Raw genomic sequence first — 16,982 nt, 5'->3', positions numbered from 1 at the left:
AATGGTGGTTACCAGGGGTGGGGGTGTGGAAAAAATAGGGAGACATTGGTCAGAGGGCATAAACTTCCACTTACAAGACAAATAAGTTCTAGCAATCTAATGTACAGCATGGTGATTATAGTTAATAATACTGTATTCTTAACTTGAAAGATGCTAAGACAGTAGATCTTATATATTCCCACCACACAAAAAAATGGTAATTATGTGAGATGATGAAGGCATTGGCTCAAGCTATGGTAGTAATCATTTTGCAATATATGTTTATCAAATCAACATGTTGTATACCTTAAAGGTACACAATGTTATATGTCAATTACATCTCAATAAAACTGGAAAAATAAAAAAATAACTTGATTATGAAATAATTTAGCAATATGTCCTCAAAACTCTTAGATAAATGACATTTAGTCCTTTGGAAATGAAACTACATTTTTAATATTTCTCTGTCTGCATATGTGTGTATTTCTCCAGTGTTTAATATCTGATGTAAACTTGCTGGAGTTCTGGTCTTCACTATATGCTAAAGAATGCAGTACAAAAGGGAGCCTACTTCTATAGAAAACATGCCAAGGACATTGTATTCCATCTTTACAATGAAATGCAGATTTTCCATGAAAGGCGAATCCATCATTTCAAGAGGTTGAATAGGATGATGCATTAAAAAAATCCAGCTGCTTAAATTTAGGGCATTGAAAAACAACCAGTAAAAAAAAATGTTCCCTGCGTCTCAAACATTTTCATTTGATTATGTATTGGGTAGCTTTTCATTCAATCTGTGATCTTGCCTCTTAGAATGCTATACTAAAATAGTCTGACAAGTCTTTCAAACAAGTTAGACCCAACTATAATGCTTCATTTATGTAAATTATGTATTTTGCTATTTAGAATATCCTTGTGTTTGCTAATATACTGTTAATTTTTGTACAAGAAACATTGGAATCTTCTTACAGTGCTTTGCTTTTTCATGTTTATTCTTGGGCTTCTCTCACTGCCATTCTGTTTTTTATGTTTTTGTTTTGTTTTGTTTTGCTATCTTCTTTGAAGACCTTGTCTGCCAGGACAGCCATTTTGTTCTCCAACCAGCTTCCTTCAACTTCTTGAGTCATCTATTTCTCTCTGCCTCACTATTCTAAAGTGCTCTGCCCAACTTTCCCTGATTAATTTAGGAGTGAGAAGTGGCAAAGCCAGTGATAGTTCTTGCAACAACACTCTCTGATGTCTGCAGAGAGTGTGGTCCCCACAATCAGGCTAGGGAGCATGGAAGAGTTCTGCCCCACACTACTGAGCCTAGACCAATTCTCAAGCAAGAGCTGGAGGAGCTTCAGGAACAAAAAGGCTTATGTCAAACATATCTGTATGGTACATGTATTTCCCACAGGCATTAATAGTTGTTTATTAAAAGTCATGGCTAGATCTCCATGCTCTCCTCCTCTGGAGTCTAGGCCTGGTTTTTCTCAGGACTGTCACCCGAGATATACAGAGGACTACTGTTTAACAAGGACTGTGCAAAAGTGCCCCAGGTAATAAATATCGACTAGGTTTCTTAAACTGAGGATTCGGCTCTCTACTATTATACTGGTTGTTAGGCATTTATGCATATGATAATATTGTCCCTGGGCCAGTCCTTAAAAGTAAATGTTTCTAATAATTCTTTGGCATCCAATATGTTTTGTTTTACCAAGATTAGTTTGGTCCCATTTGCAGACCTCCCCTCTCAAATGTGCATTTTCTTCTTAAAGTGTTGTTAATTTTAAGAGAATTTGTTCTAGTTAATATTAGTTCACTTCTAATGGGTTCTTTTTTTCTCAAAGAGTTTGACAATGTAATGGATTCATTTCTTTCTGGACCCACATTTTATTCTAGACTCAAAAGAAGGAAGTATTTTCTGTGCTTTATCATAGTTTATAGGTGGTATTTCATACTAGGGTCCTTGTGCTTCCAGTCTCTTGCCAGCTCTGGCTATCAAAACTGCTTAGGCTGCAAATAAAATATGAAATGAAATCCATCTGGCATTTCTCATTGAATTAGGACCAGAACATTTTTGTTAAATATTAACAGATGGCTAAATTTTTAATATCAAACTAACATTTTAAAACATCTAAGGGGACCCACATGAGGAAGAAAGGATAGAGGACCATGTGTTTTCTCCATCCCTGAGCCCTTCCTTCCTCTTCACTTTCCCTCCCCTCATTCTTCTGACCCATGTGTTGAGAACCATTGGAGTCTCCTATCTCAGATAATTTTTGTTCCTTGGTAGCTGGTATCAAAGTAGTGTGTGATGGTATCAAAATATTCTAATTAAATGTTGACCAACTCAGGTGATGTGTTGCTATGGGCATGCTTCAAGATCTTTTATTAAAGCCAATTCTCTCTCTCTTTCTCTCTCTCTCTCTCTCTCTCTCTCTCTCCCTCTCTCTCTCTCTCTCTCTCTCTCTCCCTCTCTCTCTCTCTCTCTCTCTAGGAAAAAGAAAAGAAGTATATGCTTCCCTTGGACAACCTGAAAGTTCGGGATGTGGAAAAAAGCTTTATGTCTAGCAAGCACATCTTTGCACTCTTTAATACAGAGCAAAGGTAAGGAAATGAAGCAACTTTCGTCTTCACATTTTCTTTCCTTGAACTTCTACATGATCCAGAGACCATATTTGCAAGATTTCTTTTGCTCCCACCTTGAAATTTGTCAACTCTTCAGTTTTCCTTTTGTTTATTTTGTATTTTTAGCTTTTACCATAGGTTGTGGATTCAAAAGATTTAAACTTAGAATAAGGAGGATCTTCAAGTATTAATTAATTTATTTCCTGCTTTTCCAGCAGGCACCCATGTCATGCTGCTTCCATTCTTAAATACATTTTGTTACTTTAAAGTCTTCCTTGTCCTGAATTTATTGTTTACATACTTATAAATAAATTACTCAGCTATAATTTTTAATAGTCTCTGTCTAGCATGGATGAATATCACTTAAGACCTTCTCCTATGTATTATGACTCAATTCTTGCATTGGTGAATAGAATTATTCGGTTAATGTGAATATAAATATATTGTTCTTTACAGTTTTTCAAAGCACTCTCTACTTTCATTGCCTGGTTTTTGTAACAATTGTCTGTGAGGTCAAAGATAGAGTACTGTGGTTACCATTTCCTAAATTAGAAATGTAGCTCAGAGACTTTCTTAAGATCACAAAATTAGCCCTGAATTTTGGGCTGATTATCATGGAGTGCCATGGTTGTTCACTGAAACTAAGCAGTAAAGTTAAGTAAACAAATGGGGAGGCGACAGAGAATTGGATAGAGAGATGTAAAAAGGCTACAACTAGGCAAAAATAATAAAGGAGATCTTTTCCAAATGGAATTGTTATAGGAACAAGCTAATTAATTTCTATGAGGCATTTATTAAGAGACTGTCACTAGGTGGCAGGATCTAATTTTAACCCATCTGTCAAAGGCTTTTATCTTTATTTAGCAATGAATGAAGTTCCTTGATTAGGTTCAATGACTGGCCCAGGGTCAATCACACAGTAAATCAAAATGGCAAAAAACAAAACAAAACAAAAAAAACCCTTCTTCCGACATTCCCAGTCAGTTGCTCAGAGTGACTCATTATACAAAAATACTTAGAAAAACCACAAGAGTGAGCATTTAAGGAATCAAGGGAAAAGAAAATTAAATACAACTCCCTACCAGATACTGTGATGGGATTTTATTAAAGACTTAGTATTGTTTTTGAGAGCAGCTTGTAAAAAGACACTGAAAATGATAAAGAATATAAAGGTTTCCTGGAGAGAGCAGTAGTGTGTCTTCCACTAGGGCAAAGCTCAGTACTGTTTACATACCTTCCTCAGAGCAGCGGGGAGATGGGAGGTCCTAAAGGAATCTTCAGGGGTATGCTCAGCCTTCTTGTCTGGATGCAGAGTGGGAAGTATATTACCACACAGGAGGTCAAACTAAATTTGAATCCTTGATCAACCTAGAAAGTTCAGGTTATAAAAGGGCTGAGTACAAAGTAAAAAAATCAGACAATGGTAAAGCATCTATTTAGACAAATACAACTATGGATTTTAAAGACAGCAAAAAATACAAATATAAGAAAACTCTGGGCTTCTAAAAATCTAGGTATTCTGGAATTCTAGACTTGTCAGAAGGTATTGAACTCTTCACTTCTCAAGACCTCTGTGTGTGCAAGAATGTCCCATCTACATGCACATTTGCCATTTGTCTTTTCCTCTGAAATCTTGATTATTTTCAATTATTTTTGTACTGGCTAGGCCCTCCAGTACAATGTTAAGTACAACTAGGCATCTTTGTTTTGTTTCTGATTTTAAGGAAAATTATTTCACAACTTTATGGACTTTAAGCACTTTCTTATAGGTACCTGATATCAGGTAAAGAAGATCCCCTGGGTTCCTAGTTGCTCAGGTTTCTGTTTTAATCATGGATGGGTGTTTAACTATTTTAAGTGCTTTTTTTGCCTCTGTGAATTTTCTTTAATCCATTCACGTGGTGAAATATATTAATAGACCTTCTTATTGTAAACCATCCTTGATCTCCTGGGATTAAACCTAAATTAAATTATGATGTATTATTATCTATTATGTGTTCCTGGTTTAAGTTTGCCAGCATTTTATTTAGACTTTTGCATCTGTGTTCAAAAGTGAAATTGGCCCATAAATGTTCTTTTCTGTACTTTCCCTGCCTGGTTTTCATATCAAGGTTCTGTTAGTTTCATAATTGAAGTGGAAATAAGTTCTTATTTTTCTTTGGAACACTTTGTGTAAGGTAGGGATTAACTGTTAACTGATTGGTAGATCTCACCTGTAAAATCATCCAGCCCTGTGGACAGTTTTGATAAGTAGACTTTTGACTAGTGATTTAATAATTATAGATTTGTTCAGGTTTTCTGTTTTTTTCCATGAGTCAGTTTAGACAAATTATATAATTTTTTAGGAGATGTCCATTCTGTTCATTTTAACATATATTAGCATCAAGTATTTCTTAACGTTCTATTTTTACAAATCTCTGCTGTATCTGAAATATGACCCCTTTTTATTTCTGATATTAGGCCTTACTTTTTTTTAACTTGATCACTCTTTCCAGAGTTGTATCTATTTCCAGAGAACCAGATTTTGATTTCGATCCTCAATTGTATATATTTTGTCTATTTCAAGAATTTCTGCTCCCTTCTTCATTTCCTAACTTGTATTTTGTGTTTACTTTGTAGCTTTTTTTTTCTAACTTCTTAATTTAGATGTGTAGCTCATCAATTTTTATCCTATTTTTTCCTATATGCATATAAATGTTTAGATTTCCCTCTATATATTTTTTTGCTGCTCACCACAAACTTTGTAATGTAATACTTTTGTTATCGTTAAGCTTTGTTTGCTCCTATCTTCTATTTCCATAATCTTCATTACGATTTTTTCTTTGAGTTGTTTAGGACTGTGTTTTATATTTTGTAGTGCATGGAATTTTATTGTTTTGTTGTTGGTTTCTAACTTAATTGTATTGTAGTCAGAGAATATGGTCTAGCACATGGTGAAATTTCATGAATATTTCATGTATGCTTGAGAAGAATGTATTGATTTAGGAGTATAGGGTTCCATGAGAGTTCTTTGGATTGTACTTGTTAATTATATTATCCAATCTCTATAGTTACTACCTTTTTAAATCTTTATTAATGAAAAAACTTAACAAGTATATATTAGGCAGCTGTTACATGCCAGGTACTGGCATATACTTAAAATACATCTTGAATAAAACACAGAAAGATGATACATTTTAAGATTATATTCTAGAGAGGAGTGTTGGCAAGGAGACAGATAAAAGCCATAATGAATCTTACTTTATACTAGAGTGGTTTTAAAAAATCATACTTCATGATTGTGAGCTTGATTATTCTAGTAGGTCTGTCAGTTTTTGCTTTATGTATTTTGAGTCCAGTCTAAGAATCTACTAGATTCTTAGAAGTTTAGAATTGTTGTTTCTTCCTGGTGACCTTTTAAAAAAAATCATTTCGTGGAAACTCTCTTTATCTCTAACATTGTTCTTTGCCTTAAAATTTATTTTGTCTCATCTTAATATAGCTACACTACCTTTCTTTTGGTTAATATTTACCTGGTTTTTCTTTTTTACTTCCTTTTGCCATCAACCTTCCTGTATTTTTATTAAGTGTTTCTCTTATAATAACATGTAGGCAGATTTGTTTCTTTGCTTTTAATCTAATGTGAGATATCTTTCTTTTAACTAGTAAGTTTAGCCCATTTATATTTTTTATTATTACTGATTCATTGAATTAATTTGAACATCCTATTTTAGTCTTTCTCTTTACCCTGCCTTTTCTTTTTTTAAATTATGCAATGTCCATTCAGTGTTCACATTTCCAATTATCTCATAAAAATCATTATTTTTCTAACAATTTATTTAATTTTTTACTTTTTTATTAGAGTATAATTGCTTTACAGTGTTGTGTTAGTTCTGCTGTACAATGAAGTGAATCAGCTGTATGTATACCTATATCCCCTCCCTCTTGGACCTCCCTCCCACCACCCCCATCCCACCTATCTAGGTCGTCACAGAGCACCTAGCTGGGCTCCCTGTTCTATACAGCAAGTTCCCACTAGCTATCTGTTTTACACATGGTAGTGTATTTATGTCAAACCTAATCTCCCAATTCGTCCCACCCTCCCCTTCCCCCACTGTGTCCACATGTCCGTTCTCTATGTCTACGTCTTTACTCCTGCCCTACAAATAGGCTCATCTCTACCATTTTTCTAGATTCCATGTATATGCGTTAATATACGATATTTGTTTGTCTCTTTCTGGTTTATTTCACTCTGTATGACAGACTCGAGGTCCATCCACATCTCTACAAATGACCCAATTTCGTTCCTTTTTATGGCTGAGTACTATTCCATTGTATATATGTACCACATCTTCTTTATCCATTCATCTGTCGTTGGACATTTAGGTTGTTTCCATTTCCTGGCTATTGTAAATAGTGCTACAATGTACATTGGGGTACATGTGTCCTTTTGAATTATGGTTTTCTCAGGGTATATGCCCAGTAGTGGGATTGCTAGGTCATATGGTAATTCTATTTTTAGTTTTTTAAGGAACCTCCATACTCTTCTCCATAGTGGCTGTATCAATTTACATTCCCACCAACAGTGCAAGAGGGTGCCCTTTTCTCCACACCCTCACCAGCATTTATTGTTTGTAGACATTTTGATGATGGCCATTCTGACCAGATTGAAGTGATACCTCATTGTAGTTTTGATTTGCATTTCTCTAATAATTAGTGATGTTGAGAATCTTTCATGTGCTCTTGGCCAGTCGTATGTCTTCTTTGGTGAAATGTCTATTTAGGTCTTCTCCCCATTTTTTAATTGGGTTGATTGTTTTTTTGATATTGAGCTGCATGAGCTGCTTGTATATTTTGGAGATTAATCCTTTGTCGGTTGTTTCATTTGCAAATATTTTCTCCCCATCTGAAAGTTGTCTTTTCATCTTGTTTAAGGTTTCCTTTGCTGTGCAAAAGCAAAGGTCCCATTTGTTTATTAGGTCCCATTTGTTTATTTTTGGTTTTATTTCCATTTCTCTAGGAGGTGGGTAATAAAAGACCTTGCTGTGGTTTATTGTCAAAGAGTGTTTTTCCTATGTTTTCTTCTAAGAGTTTTATAGTGTCCGATCTTACATTCAGGTCTTTAATCCATTTTGAGTTTGTGTTTGCATATAGTGTTAGGAAGTGTTCTAATTTCATTCTTTTGCATGTAACTGTCCAGTTTTCCCAGCACCACTTATTGAAGAGGGTGTCTTTGCTCCATTGTATGTACTTGCCTTCTTTGTCATAAATTAGGTGACCATACGTGTGTGGGTTTATCTCTGGGCTTTCTATCCTGTTCCATTGATCTATATTTCTGTTTTTATGCCAGTACCATACTGTCTTGATTACTGTAGCTTTGTAGTCTAGTCTGAAGTCAGGGAGCCTGATTCCTCCAGCTCCATTTTTCGTTCTCAAGATTGCTTTGGCTATTCGGGGTCTTTTGTGTTTCCATGCAAATTGTGACATTTTTTGTTCTAGTTCTGTGAAAAATGCCATTGGTAGTTTGATAGGGATTGCACTGAATCTGTAGATTGCTTTAGGTAATATAGTCATTTTCACAATCTTGATTTTTCTAATCCAAGAACATGGTATATCTCTCCATCTGTTTGTATCATCTTTAATTTCTTTCATCAGTGTCTTATAGTTTTCTGCATACAGGTCTTTTGTCTCCTTAGGTAGGTTTATTCCTAGGTATTTCATTCTTTTTGTTGCAATGGTAAATGTGATTGTTTCATTAATTTCTCTTTCTGATATTTCATTGTTATTTTATAGGAATGCAAGAGATTTCTGTGCATTAATTTTGTATCCTGCACCCTTACCAAATTCATTGATTAGTTCTAGGAGTTTTCTGGTGGCATTTTAGGATTTTCTATGTATACTATCATGTCATCTGCAAACAGCGACAGTCTTACTTCTTCTTTTCCAAGTTGTATTCATTTCGTTTATTTTTCTTCTCTGATTGCCATGACTAGGACTTCCAAAACTATGTTGAATAAGAGTGGTGAGAGTGGACATCCTTGTCTTGTTCCTGATTATAGTGGAAATGCTTTCAGTTTTTCACCATTGTGAATGATGTTTGCTGTGGGTTTGTTATATGTGGCCTTTATTATGTTGAGGTAGGTTCCCTCTATGTCCATTTTCTGGCAGGTTCCCTCTGCCCATAAATGGGTGTTGAATTTTGTCAAAAGCTTTTTCTGCATCTACTGAGATGATCATACGGTTTTTATTCCTTATTTTGTTAATATGGTGTATCACATTGATTGATTTGCATATATTGAAGAATCTTTGCATTCCTGTGATAAATCTCACTTGATCATGGTGTATAATCCTTTTAATATGCTTTTGGATTCTGTTTGCTAGTATTTTGGTGAGGATTTTTGCATCTATGTTCATCAGTGATACTGATGTGTAATTTTCTTTTTTTGTGATATCTTTGTCTCGTTTTGGTACCATGGTGATGGTGGCCTCAAGGAACGAATTTGGGAGTGTTTCTCTCTCTGCAATTTTTTGGAAGAGTTTGAGAAGGATATGTGTTAGCTGTTCTCTAAATGTTTTATATAATTCACCTGTGAAGCCATCTGGTCCTGGACTTTTGTTTGTTGGAATACTTTTAATTAAAGTTTCAATTTCATTACTTGTGTTAGGTCTGTTTATATTTTCTAATTCTTCCTGGTGCAGTCTTGGAAAATTGTACCTTTCCAAGAATTTGTCCATTTTATTGGCAAATAGTTGTTTGTAGTAGTCTCTTATAATCCTTTGTATTTCTGAAGTGTCAGTTGTGATTTCTCCTTTTTCATTTCAAATTTTATTGATTTGCATCCTCTCCCTTTTTTTCTTGATGAGTCTGGCTAAAGGTTTATCAATTTTGTTTATCTTCTCAAAGAACCAACTTTTTGAGCAACTTCATTGCTGTGTGCAGTTTTATTGATCTTTACTATTGTTTTCTTCATTTCTATTTCATTTATTTCTGCTCTGATCTTCTTTCTCTAGTCACTTTAGATTAGATTGCTCTAGTTGCTTTAGCTTAGATTGTTTGAGATTTTTCTTGTTTCTTGAAGTGAGATTGAATTGCTATAAACTTCCCTCTTAGACTATGATTTTTCTGCGTCCCATAGGTTTTGGGTCATCGTTTTTTCATTGTCATTTCTTTCTATGTGTTTTTTTATTTCTTCTTTGATTTCTTCTGTGATCTCTTGGTTATTTAGTAGTGCATTGTTTAGCTTCCATGTATTTGTGTTTTTAACAGTATTTTTCCTGTAATTTATTTCTAATCTCGTTGTGGTCAGAAAATATGATTGATACGATTTCAATTTTCTTAAATTTTCTGAGGCTTAATTTGTGACCCAAGATGTGATCTATCCTGGAGAATGTTCTGTGTGCACTTGAGAGGATAGTGTATTCTGCCACATTCAGGTGGAATGTCCTATAAGTATCAGTTAACTCTATCTGGTCTATTGTGTCATTTATTTTATTTTTTTTTTCTTTTTCTTTTTTTAAAATTTTTATTGGAGTATAGTTGATTTGCAATGTTTTGTTAATTTCAGGTGTACACCAAAGTGAATCAGTTATACATATACATACATGTACTCTTTTTTAGATTCTTTTCCCATATAGGCCATTACAGAGTATTGAGTAGAGTTCCCTGTGCTATATAGCAGGTTCTTATTCGTTATCTATTTTATATATAGCACTGTGTATATGTCCATCCCCATCTCTCAGTTTATTCCTCCCCAACAGCCCCTTTGTAACCATAAGTTTGTTTTTGATATCTGTAAATCTGTTCCTGTTTTGTAGATAAGTTCATTTGTATTGTTTTGTTTTGTTTTGTTTTTTATAAATTTATTTGTTTATTTTTGGCTATGTCAGGTCTTCCCTGCTGTGCGCAGGTCTTCTCTAGTTGCAGCAAGCAGGGGTTACTCTTTGTTGAGGTGCCCAGGCTTCTCATTGTGGCTTCTCTTGTTGTGGAGCACGGGCTCTAGGCACATGGGCTTCAGTAGTTGTGGCACACAGGCTTCATTGCTCTGCAGCATGTGGGATCTTCCTGGTCCAAGGCTGGAACCCATGTCCCCTGCATTGGCAGGCAGATTCTTAACCACTGCACCACCATGGAAGCCCTTGTATTGTTTTTTAAAATTAGATTACACGTATGAACGATACCATATAATGTTTGTTTTTCTGTGTCTGACTTACTTCACTCAGTATGACAATCTCTAGGTCCATCCATATTGCTGCAAATGATATTATTTTGTTCTTTTTTATGGCTGAGTAATATTCCATTGTATATATGTACCACATCTTCTTTATCCATTCCTCTGTCTATGGACATTTAGGTTGCTTTCATGTTGCTGGATGTTGTAAATAGTGCTGCAGTGAACATTAGGGTGCATGTATCTTTTCAGATTATGGTTTTCTCTGGGGTCTGAGTATATGCCCAGTAGCTGGATTGCTGGGTCATATGGTAGTTCTGTTTTTAGCTTTTTAAGGAACCTCCATGCTGTTCTCCATAGTGGCTGTACTAATTTACATTCCCCCCACTGTTGTGTCATTTAAAGCTTATGTTTCCTTGCTTATTTTCTGTTGGGATGATCTGTCCATTGGTGAAAGTGGAGTGTTAAAGTCCCCTACTATTATTGTGTTACTTTTATGGTTGTTAGCATTTGCCTTATATATTGAGGTGCTCCTATGTTGGGTGCATACATATTTATAATTGTTATATCTTCTTCTTAGATTGATCCCTTGATCATTATGTAGTGTCCTCCCTTGTCTCTTTTAACAGTCTTTATTTTAAAGTCTATTTTATCTGATATGAGTATTGCTACTCCAGCTTTCTTTTGATTTCCATTTGCATGGAATATCTTTTTCCATCCCTTCACTTTCAGTCTTTATGTGTCCCTATGTCTGAAGTGGGTCTCTTGTAGACAGCATATATATGTGTCTTGGTTTTGTATGCATTCAGCCAGTCTGTGTCTTTTGGTTGTAGCATTTAATCCATTTACATTTAAGGTTATTATCAATATGTACGTTCATATTACCATTTTCTTAATTGTTTTGTGTTTGGTTTTGTGGGTCTTTTTCTTCTCCTGTGTTTCCTGCCTGGAGAAGTTCCTTTAACATTTGTTGTAAAGCTGGTTGGTGGTGCTGAATTCTCTTAGCTTTTGCTTGTCTGTAAAGCTTTTGATTTCTCTGTCGAATCTGAATGAGATCCTTCCTGGGTAGAGTAATCTTGGTTGTAGGTTTTTCTCTTTCATCACTTTAAGTATATCTGCCACTCCCTTCTGGCCTGCAGAGTTTCTGCTGAAAAATCAGCAGATAACCTTATGGGGATTCCTTTTTATGTTATTTTTTCTTTTCCCTTGCTGCTTTTAATATTTTTTCTTTGAATTTAATTTTTGTTAGTTTGATTATATGTGTCTTGATGTGTTTCTTCTAGGGTTTATCCTGTATGGGATTCTCTGTGCTTCCTGGACTTGACTGACTCTTTCCTTTCCCATGTTATGGACATCTTCCACTATAATCTCTTCAAATATTTTCTCAGACCCTTTCTTTTTCTCTTCTTCTTCTGGGACACCTATAATTCGAATGTTGGTGCATTTAATATTGTCCCAGAGGACTCTGAGATTGTCTTCAGTTCTTTTCATTCTTTTTTCCTTATTCTGTTCCTCAGCTATTACTTCCACCATTTTGTCTGCCAGCTCACTTATTCGTTCTTCTGCCTCAGTTATTCTGTTATTGATTCCTTCTAGTGTGTTTTTCATTTCAGTTATTGTGGTGTTCATCTCTGTTTGTTTGTTCTTTAGTTATTCTAGACCTTTGTTGAACATTTCTTGTATTTTCTCGATCCATGCCTCCATTCTGTTTCCGAGATTCTAGATCATCTGTACTATCATGACTCTGAATTCTTTTCCAGGTAGGTTGCCTATTTCCTCTTCATTTATTTGTTCTTGTAGGTTTTTACCTTGCTTCTTCATCTGTGACATACTTTTTTGTCATCTCATTTTTTTGTTTTTTGTTTTTGATGGGTGGGATTGTGTTCCTGTCTTACTGGTTGTTTAGCTTGAGGCTTCTGGGACTGGATTTTGTAGGCTGTTGGGTAGAGCTGGTCTTGGTGCTGAGATGAGGACCTCCAGGAGACCTCACTCTGATGAATATTCCCTGGGGTCTGAGGTTCTCTGTTAGTCCAGTGGTTTGGACTCAAGAGTTCCTACCACAGGAGTTCAGGCCTGACCCCCAGCTCATGAACCAAGATCCCACAAGGCATGCAGGGTGGCAAAAAAAAAAAGAAAAAGAAAAATAATCCAGAACAATAACAAAGTGTAAAAAATAAAATAATATTAGAAAACTAACAGATATGTTAGAAAGAATTTTAAAAAATAAAAATATAAATGAAACAACAAACGGAAGGTAAAATAGAACTACAATAGCAAAAAGAGGAGAAAAAAGAAAAAGAAAATGCCTTGGCTGTGGGCGGCGAGGCTTAGGCAGGGGCGAGGTTTAGGCGATGGGCGGGGCCTATGCTTAGGACCCAGAGGGCCGGAAAAGGCCCTATCGGGGCGGGAGGGGGCATTTAGGCTCAATGCAGCAGGAGGGGCCCAGGAGTGCCTCTGGCTTTGGGGGCCAGAGGACCAGGTCCAGGACCTCAGCAAGTTCTCTGGATCTGAGTGGAGGGGGGAACGCTAGGCACGTTCCTCCTGATCCTCCATTCCTGGAGGGTTCCTCCCCCTTGGCCTCTCTTCTTCCCCCTCTCCATCCCTCCTATGCCCCTAGGACCCATGTGGCCAGAGGAGGATCCAGAGAGCAGGGGACCAGACCCGGAAGTCCAAAAGGCTTCCCTGGGCCCGATTGGGTGGGACAAACACCCTCTGCACCTCCCCTGATCCTCTGATCTCAGAGGGTCCCTCCCATCTCCCTCTTCTCTTCTCTCCCCCTACCTCCCTCCTATGCCCGTAGGACCCACATGACCAGAAGGGCCCTCAGAGGGCGGGAGACCAGGCCCAGGAGCCCAGAAGGCTTCCTGGGGCCCGATATGGTGGGGGAAACACCCTCTACACCTCCCCTGATCCTCTGAGCTCCCAAGGGTCCTTCCAGGCGTGGGAACCCCTCCCCTCTCCCAGCCACCCCTCAGGGGCACTGGTCCTGTCTGGCTTCCACTTCTACCCCCTCACTTCCCCACACATCCTACCCGGTCACTCAGAGGTTCCTCTCGTCTCCTTGGGCATCAAGGTTCCCCACCAGCGTCCAAAAGGTGCGCTAGTTGTGGGGAGATGCAAGCTCCACATCCACCCATGCCGCCATCTTCTACCCTGCCTTTTGTATACTTGTTTTACCCCCTTTTTTCCAGACTCATTTTTCTTCATTTCAGGTTAACTTATTTTTTTCCTTGGCTTGGAATTTACAATATACACCTTATTTTTATTCCTTTAGGCATCCCTTTAATATTTTTGACTTAAAGCTTGAAGTTAATCATTCTACTCTTTTTTCATAATGACTTCAAAACACTTTAGCTCCACTAATTCTCTCCTGATTTCCATGTTATTTTTACCCAGTATTTGAGTTCCACATTACTTTTTACCACCTTACTCACTATTATAATTGATCCACAAAGTCATTGCTTGTTTCGATTTATTGACGTGATCTCCAATTTCTTTGCTTACTTTTCTTCTTGCATCCCAGTGTTTAATTTTGTTTCATTCTCTGTCACACTAAAGTATACCCTTTAGAAATCCCTTCAGTGGGTGCTACTTGATTGTAACTCAGCTTGGTGGTTGTTTTTATTTTGCCCTCAATTTTGAATAATACTTTAGTTGGATATTAAATTACAGATTGATAGTTCTTTCACCCCATAAATTTGAAGTCATTATTTCCTTATCTTCTGACTTCAGCTCTGCTTTTGAGAAGTCAATTGCCCATCTAATTATTGCTCCTTTCATAAGTTAATCTGTATTTTCTCACTGGTTGATTTTAAGATCACTTTTCTCATTGATATATTGAAATTTTGATACAATGTGTTTATGTGTGTGTGTTGCTTTATATTTGATTCTTGGGATTCATTGTGTTTAGTAAACCTTATGATTCATAGCTTTCATAAAATCTGAAAATCTGTATATCATCTCTTTGACAGTTTTTTCAAATTGAAGTATAGTTGATTTACAATATTGTGTTAGTTTCCGATATATAGCAAAGTGATTCGAATATATAGATGTATACACACACATACACTTTTTTTCTATTCTTTTCCATTATAGGTTGTTGCAAGATACTGAATATAGTTCCCTATGCTATACAGTAAATCCTTGTTGTTTATCTATTTTATTTATGGTACTGTGTGTCTGTTAACCCCATACTCCTGATTTATCCCTCCCCGAATTCTGCTTTGGTAACCATAAGTTTGTTTTCTATGTCTGTGTGTCTGTTTCTGTTTTGTAAATAAGTTCATTTGTGCTATTTTTTACAATGCATATATAAATAATGTCATATAATATTTGTTGTTCTCTGTCTGACTTACTTCACTTAGTATGATAATCTCTAGGTCTATCCATATTGTTGCAAATGGCATCATTTCATTCTTTTTTTATGACTGAGTAACATTTCATGGTGTGTGTGTGTGTGTGTGTGTGTGTGTGTGTGTGTATATCACATCTTCTCTATCCATTCATCTGTTGATGGACATTTAGATTGTCTCCAAGTCTTGGCAATTGTAAATAGTGCTGCAATGAACATTGAGGTGCATCTATCTTTTCAAATTCTCATCTTTTCTGAGTATATGCCCAGGAATGGGATTGCTGTATCATATGGTAACTATTTTTAGTTTTTTAAGGAACCTCTATACTGTTTTCCAGAGTGGCTGCACCAATTTACATTCCCACCAACAGTGTAGGAGGATTCCCTTTCTGAACACCCTCTCCAACATTTATTATTTGTAGACTTTTTGAGGATGGCTGTTCTGACCAGTGCGAGGTGATACCTCATTAAAGTTTTGATTTACATTTCTCTAATAATTAGTGATGTTGAGTGTGTTTTCATGTGCCTTTTGGCCTTGTGTATGTCTTCTTTGGAGAAATGTCTATTTAGGTCTTCTGCCCATTTTTTGATTAGGCTGTTTGTTCTTTTGATATAGAGTTGTATGAGCTGTTTGTACATTTTGGAAATTAAGCCCTTGTTGGTAACATATTTTGCAAATATTTTTCCCATTCTATAGACTATTTTTTCATTTTGTTTATGGTTTCCTTTACTGTGCAAAAGCTTAGGAGTTTGATTGGGTCCCATTTGTTTATTTTTGCTTTTATTTCTTTTGCCTTGGGAGACCAACCTAAGAAAACATTACTACAATTTATGTCAGAGAATGTTTTGCCTAAGTTGTCTTCTAGGAATTTTATAGTGTCCTGACTTATATTTAAGTCTTTATGCCATTTTGAGTTTATTTTTGTGTATGGTGTGAGAGAGTGTTCAAACTTCATTGGTTTACATGTGGCTGTCCAGCTTTCCCAACACCACTTGCTAAAGAGACTGTCTTTTCTCCATTGTATATTCTTGCTTCCTTTGTCAAAGATTAATTGAACATATGTGTGTGGGTTTACTTCTGGGCTTTCTATTCTGTTCCATTTATCTATATGTCTGTTTTTGTGCCAATGTCATGATGTTTTGATTACTGTAGCTTTGTAGTATTGTCTGAAGCCTGGAAGGGTTATGCCTCCAACTTTGTTCTTTTTCTTCAGGATTGCTTTGGCAATTATGGGTCTTTTGTGGTTCCATATAAATTTTAGGTTTCTTTGTTTTAGATCTGTGAAAAGAGTCATGGGGAAATCAATAGGGGTTGCATTAAATCTGTAGCTTGCTTTGGCTAGTATGGCCATTTTAACAGTATTAATTCTTCCAATCCAAGAGCATGAGATATCTTTCCATTTTCTCGAATCATCTTCAATTTCCTTTATCAATGTTTTGTACTTCTCAATATATAACTCTTTCACCTCCTTGGTTAGATTTGTTTCTAGATATTATTCTGATGTGATTTTAAAGATTTTTTTTTTTTACTTCCTCTTTCTGATATTTCATTGTTAGTTTACAGAAATGCAACAGAACTGTGTGTATTAATCTTGTATTTGGTTATCTTGCTGAATTTATTTATCAGTTCTAATAGTTTTATTGTGGAGTCTTTAGGGTTTTCAGTATATATTATCATGTCATCTGCATATAATGACAATTTTATGTCTTCCTTTCTGATTTGGATATCTTTTATTTCTTTTTCTTGTCTAATTGCTGTGGCTAGGACCTGCAATACTATGTTGAATAGAAGTGAGAGTGAACATCTTGTCTTGTTCCAGATTTTAGCTGAAAAGGAAGGCTTTCAGCTTTTCACTGTTGAGCTATATGTTGGCTGTGGGTATATCATAAAT

At 36.0% G+C, this 16,982-nt stretch overlaps 1 protein-coding gene across 10 annotated transcripts in view; it reads left to right on the top strand.

The window, feature by feature from the left end:
• DNM3 (dynamin 3) overlaps positions 1-16,982 on the top strand; it is a 591,572-nt gene that overhangs the window by 420,999 nt on the left and 153,591 nt on the right. For all 10 annotated transcript variants that reach the window (XR_014293317.1, XR_014293318.1, XR_014293319.1 and 7 more), the window contains one exon: positions 2,462-2,571. Coding sequence is in view for 7 of the 10 variants with exons in the window: in XM_082612946.1 (XP_082469072.1) it covers positions 2,462-2,571 (110 nt within the window). In the remaining 3 variants the exon portion in view is untranslated. The remainder of the gene's footprint in view (positions 1-2,461; positions 2,572-16,982) is intronic.

The sequence above is a fragment of the Mesoplodon mirus genome (genome assembly GCF_964341445.2).
Source record: "Mesoplodon mirus genome assembly, chromosome: 3".
Classification (NCBI taxonomy): Eukaryota; Metazoa; Chordata; class Mammalia; order Artiodactyla; family Ziphiidae; genus Mesoplodon; species Mesoplodon mirus.
Note: the sequence above shows the minus strand (reverse complement) of the source record. Positions and strands in the feature narration are given on the sequence as shown.